Raw genomic sequence first — 11916 nt, forward strand, 5'->3', positions numbered from 1 at the left:
ATCTAACACGCGTTGCCGGTTTAGTCTTTCACCGATTGAAGAAGACACCAGAATCCAAGTCTGGGGAAGTTTATCCCGAAACCTAAGTAGGGATAAGTCAGCACCTAACACGCGTTGTCGGTTAGTCTTTTGCCGTAAAAAGAACAAAAGCCCACATATTCGACATTGTGGTAGGTCGTTATTAATAACGCCAAAATCCACTCCTTACACACGCGAGTAATTTGATCCTGAATCCTAAGTAGGGATAAGTCAACGCCTAACACATGTTGCCGGTTTAGTCTTTCACCGATTGAAAAAGATACCAGAATCCAAGTCTGAGGAATTTTATCCCGAAGCCTAATAAGGGATAGGTCAGCGCTCAACACGCGTTGCCGTTTAGTATTTGACCGTAAAAAGGACAAAAGCCCACATATTCAACATTATAGCAGGTGGTTATTTATAACGCCAAAATCCGTGCTTCACACGCACGAGGAATTTTATTCAGAAGCCTAAGAAGGGATAGGTCAGCGCCTAACACGCGTTGCCAGTTAGTCTTTGACCGTAAAAAGGACAAAAGCCCATATATTCGACATTGTGGAAGGTGGTTATTCATAACGCCAAAATCCGTGTTTCACACGCACGGAGAATTTTATCCCGAATCCTAAGTAGGGATAAGTCAACGCCTAACACGCGTTGCCATTTTAGTCTTTCGCCGATTGAAGAAGACACCAGAATCCAAGTCTAGGGACTTTTATCCCGAAGCCTATGTAGGGATAAGTCAGCGTCTAACACACGTTGTCGGGTAGTCTATTCTCGTAAAAAAAACAAAGTCTACGTATTCAATATCGTAGCACTAAAAGAGTTAATTCTTTTAGCACAACGTTACATGCGGAACGGACTTAAACAATCCGCATGCTAGCCCGACTCAAATGGCAGTCGTAAAGGCTTATCAAACCTGTTGATGGCTGAAAGTTTACCAAAAATCCTATAAGTGTGAGAGTCATTGACGCACCAACTCCATTAGTTGGTCTCGTGACTTGAGCATCTAATAATATCAGGATAAGATCCATACATGTAGATGAATCAGCTTTAATAGTTAGTCCTGCAGCCCCAGCATTTGGGACCGTCACGCTCCAACACCTTAAGAGCTTAAACTGTGTAGACCCAAGGTCAACGCGTTGCAATAAAAGTCAACGTATGTCAATGCAAAACCCTAAGGTCAACGCTGGTCAACGCATAGTCCTAGGTCAACGCCGGTCAACGCGTTGTGATGGAAGGCAACGCCGATCGATACGAAACCCTAAGGTCGCCAATCAACACATAACCCTAGGTCAACACCAGTCAACATGTTGCGACATAGATAATTAGTTCAAAGTCAACTCAATGACACGAGCCAAAATCAACTCATCAATTTCGATTCGAGACTTCGACAACGGTCAGACGATAAACGCACCACCGGAAGAATTTTAGCTATTCGACAAAACACTGAATGGACTAAAAAGTGGAGAAGTCAAGAACTGAAACCAGTTGTAGGTCTTTTGACACCAATTGAAGGTGGAGGTCTATCATATCCAAAGCATTTTAGATTCCACTATAAAAGGATGAGGCTGAAACACTTTGGAGGAGGTATCTGTAGGCGTCTAAAATTGTCTATGAGAGCCCGCACGCAGCTTGAAGCAAAGAGTGGACGCGTGTCGGTCAACACGCACACGTCAATCAACTCCCGCGCGTTGGTCAACACGCGCACGTCAATCAACTCGCGCGCGTCGGTCAACAAGCGTATGTATGTCAATCAACTCACGTTCGTCAATCAGTCTCAGCGAAGCGTACAAGTTAACGAAACACCGAAAGGCGAAAAGAAAGGGAAAAGAGCATCAACTCACGCGCATCAGCGGTTCACCAGGAAGTGAACCGCGGCCGCGCGATTCACCATGAAGTGAACCACAGCCTTGTGGTTCACCCGATGGTGAACCGCGGCCACGTGGTTCACCAAGGGTCGTTTCGCGCAGGTTTGACCCGAAAATGTGTTTTGACGATTTTCGATGGGTTTTCTCAGGATTTATCTATTCCAGGGGATCCCAACTGACTTGATATTATTCACAAACATGGTTAGGCCATTATTGACTGAAGATAAGGCCAAATCTCTCATTCTTATCCAAAAAACCCCCAACCGAAGCCTATAAATACAGGCCTAGGGGCTCATTTCACCGGGGGGAATATTGTCAAGACGAGGAGGTGCTGCCGAACTTCAGAGCTAAAAGCCACGAATTTTAGCAAGGGCTAGCGAGATCCCGGCGAACATTGGCATAAAGAAGGAGTCTTTCGAAGGATCTGAAGCCTGTTTCCGTCCGTTCCTTGAGATTAGGCTTAGTCTTAATCTCGAGAAGAGCTACTGATTTCACTTGGTCGATTTCAGTGCTTCAAACGAATACTTTCTTCGTGAAGTAGGAGCTTTATCAATTTCCTGACAACCGGATCTGATCCGCAGCAGTCCACGGATATCAACATCCCCAGCACAGGCGAAGAACCCACACAAGCAAGAGTTGATAAACAGTTCTTGTGTTTATTTTCTAGAAAGTTGTAATCTTTATTTTGTTATTTGAATTCATTGTAAACGATCAAAGTTGTAATGAACTCGATAATGAAAACCACTTTCGACGAAAACAGTGCAGAGAGGGATCCGTCAACAAACTGTTGTAGGTCATAGCCAAAGAGAATGGCTTCGATTTGCAATTTCCAAGAGAGATACTTAGTAGATGTGAGTTTCACAGAGTTGTGTACATTGACTGCAATGAGAGGTTTGGTGGGTTCGTGACTGTTGGGTATGAGAACTTGATTATTTTCATTGGCCATGACTGAAAGAGAACTCCTCTTGGCATCACAGTGGTTGCGGCCGGCGGAGAGAGCGAGGAAAGTTTAGGATTTTTGGGGAAGAAGAGTGGTTCAGAAACAGGGCTCTGATACCATGAAGAGCTTAGTGAAATAACGGCTTACTTTATTTTCTATTGAATCACATTGAATATATACAGTACAACGTTCAATTACAAAGAGAATTAAGGAACCCATAATAGGTATCTAATCTCCTATAATTAGGCATCTGGAATAGGTAACTAATCTCCTATAATTAGAAAAGAATAAAATCATAGAATAAATCATTTATGTACACGTATCTTTATCACAACAATCAAGAGGAGATGGAGCGGTCTATGTCCATTCCTTTTAAAAATTAACATATGAGTAACACCATGTGAAAAAAGTATTAATTATCTCTTCTAACATGACAACTGAACTAATAAAGAAAAGAAGGGGGGAAAAAGAATAAAAAACCAGGCTATCTTCATTATCCTTGAGTATACCCACTTAATTTTACTCGATACACAAACACACAAACAAATAAAAATCAACCATTATCGAAGCATAGCCCCGCAAACACAACAATTTCCGTTCAATTTATTTTTACAGAGATAAACACATGGAGAGTATCAATCTAAAGAAGTAAAAATCACCCTGATGAACTTAGCGAAGGTGCCCATAGTCCCCGTAAGACTCCAGGCCAATAGCAGGAACCGTCTCATATCCACAACGCCTTCTGAATCTCCGTGGAATAAGAAACTTACCGCCAAGTCTCTGCTGCAAGAATATCAGGACCGCGAAGAGAATACTTGTTACTGGAATTACTTTATTCCCAGCAGAGGAGTAAATGCCTTCATCTGGGTTAGCATAAATGTACGAGGACTTGAGATGTTGGGCAAAGTTTTGCGCTCTATAAGGAACATAAAGATGAGGCATTACACGAATCAAAGTAATCCCTATATAAAATTGAGGGGTGAGAGCCTTATCTTTAGAGCCAGAGATTATGTTGAGAATAACTTGAGGAAGCAGATAGCCATCAACTATCGAGCCAGCGTAAGAACGTAGATAATCCATCAACAAACAATTTTGATTAGGATTATAGTCGAAGCTCTTCACTCGAGGGTAATTAGATCTTTTATGAATGGACCAAGAAACTATGGCTCCAGAAGAATACAGCAGAAGGCACAGCAAGAAAGTTTTGCTTTCAGCTATCCACAGGCCTCTTCTGCCCTCTTCTGAAGATTTCCCAGTCCAAGCCAACTGAAGAAGACGGAAATGCAGTAAGAAAGCGACCATGGTCATGACTCTCACCATAACCTCAGTCACTTCTAGCCACCCCCCACTCCATAGAAGAACATTCGTCGTATTTTGACGCCTTACAAATACAGCCTCAAAGTTCAAAACTAGAGGGATCATATATCCAAGCATCGTAATAACAAGCATTGTGACGGATATCGATGGGATCACGTCTCGGTGCTTCTTAACGTAGAAGAGTTGAAGCGCAATGAAAACACATACAAGTGTGAGAGAGACCATCACCATGATTATCTCCATATCCATTCTCCACATTGACTTGATTGCTTCAGATTGATACACATTGTTTGATGAGAGCTCTAAAGGCTCAAAAAAATGAGGGTCTGCTTTTTCTCTAGTGCTCCTGATAGTCCCATTGACATGTCTCCTTTCTCCATTGTACAGGTTTAAAGGAGATAGCTGGATACTAATGACAATTTCACAGTCCATGGGAGTTTCCGGTGAATTATCTAGAAGCCGACAGCCAACCATGCAAAATGTCCCCATTGCGGAGTTATAGGTTCCTTCTGCTGAGAAATGCTTATGTTCACCCAGACCTGTAGTTGAATTCAAGGATGTATAGATTATTCTATAGCTCACATTCCAAAGGTTTTGGCTAACGTTAGAGTTTTTCTCCACAAAAGGAATCTCAAAAGCCATTGTTGAATATAAACTACTAAAGAATTTGCCACCAAAAGAGAGAGGCCTAGCATTACCGAACATCACATTTCCTTCAAATTTCTCAAAGAAAGCTCAAAAGTCAAGTCCATAATTGAATTCCCATCAGGATAAATTTCATCTCCAGAACAGTTACCTCGATTGTGTTTGCAAGTACTCTTCACAGGGTCAAATTTAGTGTATGCATACTTGAGACCAGGAAGAAAACTATCCAACTTGGTTCCCGTACTCCGGAATGAAACTGATTTGAAATACCCGGGAGCTTTCTTGTCTTTGATACTCCAGATTTGCCCTGAGATGTCGCTTGGATTATCAATTGTGATGACGGAAGGAAACATGAAGGTTAATCCAATTGTGCATTCACCAACTGATGAATCTTTTAGATAATCTTTTGGTTCTAGCACCGGACAGGCTACTAAGCAAAGGAGCTTCTTTTCCCAATCCCAGTACCCTTCAGCAACTAAAGAATTTCCAGGAATCAAGCTATTGAGATAATTATTGGAAGCTGTATTAGAGAAGCGTATAGACATATGTACACTGCCATTTTCAGAACAGAAAACCTGGTCTAAAATCATAAAGGTTGGCAAAACACCGAGACCGTTCTTATTCGAAAATGGAGTGCCACAATTCCCAGAAGAGCAGTCACTCCCGTATTTCAACGGATACTGGCCTGCTATTAATCTTGGAAGGTAATTACGAGCATCACTTGGTTCAAACCCAAGCAATCCTATAGGAACCTTCACTTTGGAGCGAGAATCTCGAGCTCTGGGCATCTGGGTATAGCTATAATTAATTGGAGCATAGCCTAATATTGAGATTGAATCAAAGTGATTCGGGTCTTCAGGTGAATCTAAGCTCTCAATCATCCCGCTAACAACACTAGAAGAAATGTTTCTGTTCACGGGATAATGGAGCTTAAAGACGGCTGAGAGTTTCAGGCTGGTGTCATAGCTGTTACCAGAGCCAACCATGCAGATTTTTCCTGTAGTTTTTGACCAGAAACCAGAAAGGTTTTCAAAGCTCACCCCTTTTCCGCGCCCGAAGGCAATGTTGATTGAGCTGATAATGTGGAGAAGGCCATCGGTTTTGGTTCGGTACGCACCGTTGAGGTAGAAAGAGAGGTAATTGGGGGAGGGAGGAATGAAAGAAGATGATGCGTCAGGATCAGGACCGAGGATCTTGTTGCCGCCGGAGAAATGGCCGTTGTAGATATAAGGTTGATGTTGGATGCAGCGGCAACAGGTGTTGACTGGGGAACAAATGAGCTGCAGTGATCAGCATAGTTTATCTTGGCAGGAGCCGACAGAGAAGAGGAGGAGAATGTGATGAGAAATACAAGGAAGAATGAAGGGAGAGTGAATGAAGATCTCTTAATGAGGGAACAGGTTGCAGTTGCCATGGGAGGAGCTCTGTTTTGTATGTCGTTGATGTAGAGATTTATAAGAGAGGAGCATGAGCTAAACGAGTGATATTGAAGTTTTTCACTGTAAGTAAAAGTGTCGTTGACTATAGAATTGCTTTTTTGGTTTTTGCATTTTGACCCCTGAAAGTGAGAGAGAGAGAGAGAGACTTCGAATCTAGTATTTGACTGTTCTCTTTTGCAAATGAGCTCTCCAACAGCTTCTTTAAAATTTTCTTCAAAATGGAGAAGCAAAAGTCATATTCTCCAAATTATTTTTACACCAACTCCAACAGCTTCTCCATTTTGAAGAATCTCTTTTTTCCTCCAAAAATTTGGTGAATGCTACAAACTTGGGAAAACTTTCCCATTTTTTCTCCTTCATCCCTATATTGGGGAATGAGATGGGGAATCTGTTGAACTAAAAACCTAACTAAATTCTTCAAAAATAAGAAATGAGGAAGCTGTTGGAGATGCTCTCTCTAGCCTGTACAGCTGACTAATCAATTTTTTGGGGGAAAGAGAGTGATAGCAAGGGAAGCTGGTCCATTGATTTATGTTTGATTCAAAAGTAATTATTACAGTAAATTTTTTTTAAAGAAATTACAGAGGTTATTTTTCAATATTAATCCATTAAACCTTTCATATTATAAAATTAGTCCATTAAATCACTAAAACTGCAAGGAGGTCTCCTAATTCTTAAGCTATTTTGAAATAAGTCCTTAAAGAATAGTAGAATTAGCAATAAAGGGACCGTTTTGAAACAACTTATGATAATTGTGGGAACTAATAGAACCTTAGATGATTTGGTGGGCTGATTTCCCTCTAATTGATACTTTAACGCTTGATTGGAGGGTCTAATTTCCCTCTACTTGATACTTTATGCTTGATTGGAGGGACTAATTTCAAAGTTACTTAGAATTAGGGAACCTAATAGCAATTTATATGATTTGACGGACTAATTCAAAATAGCTTCTTAATTGTGAGACCTGATAGCAATTCCATGATTTGAGGCGCTAGTTTTAAAATATGGAAGATATAAGGGAATAATATAAAAAGAGCTCAATTGCACATAGACCCCATTTACTAGCATAGTTTCATTGTGGCATATAGACTCTTTGAGTGGATTTTTTATTACTTTTATACCTTCATTTGCCCGGTGCTTTTACCCTTCTTGAAATTATTTTTGCTTTTAGGGGTAAAGGAGTAAAAGAAAAACTTTCACTCAGGGATCACTAGTGGAAAACCGGGTATCGTTGACGGGCTTTCCCGTCAGGAATGCTTAAAATCCCGTCGGCGATAGCAAGTATGCCCTTGACAAAGGGCATCCGCCAGTCGGACGATACGCCGATCAGCATAGTCCGTCAGGAGAAACAAACTATCGCTGCCGGGGACCGTCAGTAATGCTTATTACTGACGGCAACAATGCTGACGGCAAGAGCCGTCAGTTATAATTAAACATCGCTGACGGAATCTCCGTCAGCGATGATATAACATCACTGACGGAGTCGTCAGTGATTTTTTGTTGCTGACGCGCTGTTCGTCAACACTGTACAAATTATCGCTGACGGGGTGGCCGTCAGCGATAACTTTCGCTGACGGCATTCCGTCAGCGATGTATATAACATCGGCTGACGGGGTGGCCGCGGCGATAGTTATCGCGACGGCCACCCGTCAGCGTGTTATATTCATCGCTGACGGGAGTGCCGTCAGCGATATGTTATCGCTGACGGCCACCACCGCAGCGATATCATTTCTAGGGAAAAAAATGAAGCTGCTTATATATCAGTTCCCTGTACATATCCTGTACATACAAATCTGAAGCATCAACATTCAATTTCCTGGCACATTCACATCTCGAAATATATCCAAATTTCAAACATCTCTCATTCAATCAAATTTCACAAATATTCGAAACATGTTCATTCAATTTCCACATATGTTTCATTCAGTTTCACAAACATCTCGAAATCATATCCACCACAAATCATAAGTTCTAAATACACGCATATCATAAATTCTAATCCACGAAAAATCCATAACAACTGCACACATATCATAAGTTCTAACTCACAAAATCTTCCACAACAAAACATATACCCATATCATAGATCTCAAATAAGATGTCCAATATAACCAATACACGAGTTTAGGTATAACTCACTAAGATAGGTCATCGCTCTATCCATGTCATCATCGTCGCATCGCCACTGGCGGCTTTCATCCCTAGCGACTCGTGCTCCATAGTATCATCTCCAATTAACAAAAAAAAAATTTAAATTTAGAATCACATAATATTGTGTGTAATCATGTTTTACATATATATAATAAGTATACCTGTCTGCTACTCTCTCCACTAGAAGTAAATGCCTTTTGAGTGGCCAGAAAGTTCATAATCTGGGCTTTGCACCGAGTAGGAACCGCGCCTTCTAAAGATCATTACACTTGCCTAGAACCATCGCAAAAGTAGCAGTAGGCTGGATCACTCGCATAAGCTCCTCTTGAATATCCTCCCAATCGCCTCGGGATCTGACCATGCTAACATATTCATCACAGAGGAAACAAGGCTGCATCGCCTGCTGAGTGCAATCTCCTGCGGATGTAAGAGGCCCGATGGCATAGTCGAGCGGTGTGGAAATCGACGGAGGCTGGAATTTGTGTAGACACCCCCTGAGCTCCAACTCCATCCAACCTGGTCCTCCCTTTTTGGGAAGTCCGCACAAACTAAATGGCTCACATTATACATTTCTGCTCTCTAGTCAGGGGCTCTTGGCTCTGTGCAACAACCTCAGAATATGTGTTTTTCGAGAGTCCCTAAAGACAGAAAATAATTTAAGAATTGACCTTTCAAAAATAAAAGATATATTTACCTGAACAAGTAAATAAAAGATGAGTATGCTGCATCTTCCTTAACACTTCACATTAATAATGTTTCATTGAGGATTTAATATTGAAAATACCAATTTTTCTAATAACATTATTTCTATGTGTTTGGGAATGGGCTAGTTTTTAGCCTTTCTATATTTCATCAGAAACAAAAGTGGATGTAATTTGAAGGTGTATTACTGCTGTTTCTAATTATGGGTTTAGTTATGAAAAGAATATGAAGGGGTATGCATGTAACTATTTTATGTATGCATGTATGATATTTAACATACTTAGAGGTTCTTCGGGTCAGAAAAAAAGTTCTAACATCCTCAACACTAAACTTAGAGGGTTCTCGGGTAAAAAACAGTATCTAAAAAGTCTCCAACTCAAAAAAAAACATGAAAGATAGTAGCAAGATTTCATACACTGTAGCAAGAGAGACAGAGGACTATTATGATTACTCTCCTTAAACTTATTACCTTAGATTAATAGACCATGTGCTTACATTAAAAACAACGTGCATATGCACTTAAAGCCGAGTGCAAACAATAAAATTCTCAACAAAACAGACGATAATTAGTTACTGCATTTCTTGGCACCATCTAGCTTTTGTTCCTATTCTCATGTCATCGTACCCTTCTTAAATTGAACCATCGTCCTCCTGTGCAGTTCTGGTAGTGGATAAATGGATGCGTTCTGAGATTTAAAAATATATATATTAGTAAGATTTTATCAAATATTCTGAAAGCGGAGAGAATATGATATAAAAGATTAAAGACTTTATTTAACGTGTGTCCTAACAAATTGATCCTCAATCTGGGCAAATGAAGTAGTCCCGCGTATGATGATCATAATCTTTCAACCCTCGATTTGTTTATTTTCTCTGGCATTTTTTCTTCAACATGAAGAAGAGAATTTTAGTACAAACTATAATATACAATGGACATATATCACAGTTTTGCAGATAATAAGCTTGATGATAATTTCTAGGCTAATACATATTTACCTTGTGCTCGCTTTGGCCCACAATACTATAATGCAGCTAAGTGCTCAGGGCTCAACCCTCTTATGCTCGCTTGTTTATCCTTCTCCAGTGTGAGTGAAACAATCAAGCATTTCTTCTTTAACATCATGTCTCCCACTCCGGAAGAGAATGCTTGACTTTCGCTGTGTATCCAGATAAAATTCCAGGCCTACGGGATTGTCTTCGATGATGGAAATAATCTCTAAAAATTAAAGATATAGTTAGCATGGACAATCAATTGACAGAGAATTAAAAAATAATTGTGCTAAATTAGAAGAATTTACCGTTCTACACATCTCGATATGATACTTCCAATACATGAATGGCTGCTGGCCTCGCCAGCTCGTTAATAAGGATTCACATTAATCACTCCTCCGTTCAAGCATGCCAAGGTTGAGTAAAGTAATAGCGGCCCATTGTCCGGTTGGAATGCCCATTAGTGTGCCCCATCCTCCACTTGCTCGAAAACCATCCCGGGGTAACTTTTTGTTAAGTCACTACCTTGGCGTCCTTTTCTGATAAAGTTTTTCTCTAGCAACAAAAGAAAAAAATCATATTAGATATATCAACACTTTAATTAGTATTACAATATTATACAGGACAAAAAATGTTCAATTATGTAAACTTTAGAACATTGAATTTAGACTGGGGTTTGTATTATTGACGTTTTATCTAAGCTAAACCGGCGTTAGAACTAAGTTTCAGAATTTGCATTAGGCGTTCTATTTAATCAGAATATAAATGCAAAGAAAAAAGATCAAGAAGTTATGAGATTGGTTTACCTAGTTTAAAATTTTTTATCAATCTCACCAAATCTTGTCTGATTTCAATTTTTGCATCAGCATAAAATCTCAATTAATCTGTGGTTCCCCATTCCCATCAATCGTCTTTTCGCCAGCATGTATTTTTCAGTATGCTTGAGTTGTACCCCTCTGCACATGCTGGTAAGGCGCCTGCCTCAACTCCCGGGAATATATGTCTCGAAGTATCCTGGAGGATCTGCTATAATGGAAGCGTAGTCCGGCCTCTTCTCACCCTCGACCTTAAAAAATAAAAGAATAATTATCATTGTGCTATATATGCATGATAAAATTACTTAAGTTAACTAAGATATAGCTGACTCTTGCTCGGCTGAACTCCAGTGGCTCTCCTCAGTGGGATTGGTCTTGACTGGGGTTAGTTCTTCTGAATAAGCCTCACTGTTCAATGTTTTTTAGACATTGCAAGTTGAATAAACATACAAATGAATATATTATGAGATGCAATTTGGCTTGGCGAAAAATAAAACAATATGTATTGTGCGTTACTAAAAATTTTCATTTCACATCACAGTTTGTAGGCATCTTGCATACGCTGAATATACGAAATAGATATTACAATAATTTTATGCGTCCAAAGATAATCTGAGATACATGCGTAGTGATATTTAAAGTTTTGCAATTTTACAATTTGCAAACTAAAAAAAGTTTACATGAAGACACGAAATTAAGCAAATACATTGTTGTTTACTCCTATTAAATGTCTGTGACACATATTTGGCAATGTCTGTCCGAGTTGTTGATTGAGCATCCCGTATCAAACACTAACGTTTTGAGGGTACGAGATTCATTCGGATCGCTACATTTGGCTCATCACGGTTGTTTATATAGGCTGCTGCGTGCATTATCTTCGATTGATAGACAGGTTGAAATATAAGCCGCTTAGAATCTTGTTCAGGACAACCCCACGTTGCGTGCTTTAACCAGGGATCTTTGCCACATAGAAACATTGTCCACCTCGAGTGCACAAATGAATTTTTCATGCACTATCAATTTCCTTATCC

General features: G+C 40.0%; 1 protein-coding gene across 1 annotated transcript; it reads right to left on the reverse strand.

Annotated features, from left to right (window-relative positions):
* On the reverse strand, positions 3313-5774 carry LOC109833139. Its single transcript, XM_020400702.1, has 2 exons — positions 4852-5774; positions 3313-4801 (listed from the first exon to the last, which is right to left on the reverse strand). Exons 1-2 carry the CDS (start codon positions 5772-5774, stop codon positions 3496-3498), a joined length of 2229 nt encoding a protein of 742 aa, XP_020256291.1. The 3' UTR covers positions 3313-3495.

Source organism: Asparagus officinalis, chromosome 1, assembly GCF_001876935.1.
Source record: "Asparagus officinalis chromosome 1, Aspof.V1, whole genome shotgun sequence".
Lineage (NCBI taxonomy): Eukaryota > Viridiplantae > Streptophyta > Magnoliopsida > Asparagales > Asparagaceae > Asparagus > Asparagus officinalis.

What these genes read in the sequence shown, in the direction of transcription:
- LOC109833139 (XM_020400702.1), bottom strand. Translation starts at nt 5,774, where the DNA reads ATGGTTGGCTCTGGTAACAGCTATGACACCAGCCTGAAACTCTCAGCC. An exon ending in TTGAGAAATTTGAAGGAAAT is followed by an intron (nt 4,802 to 4,851) that starts GTGATGTTCGGT and finishes CAAATTCTTTAG; the next exon opens with TAGTTTATATTCAACAATGG.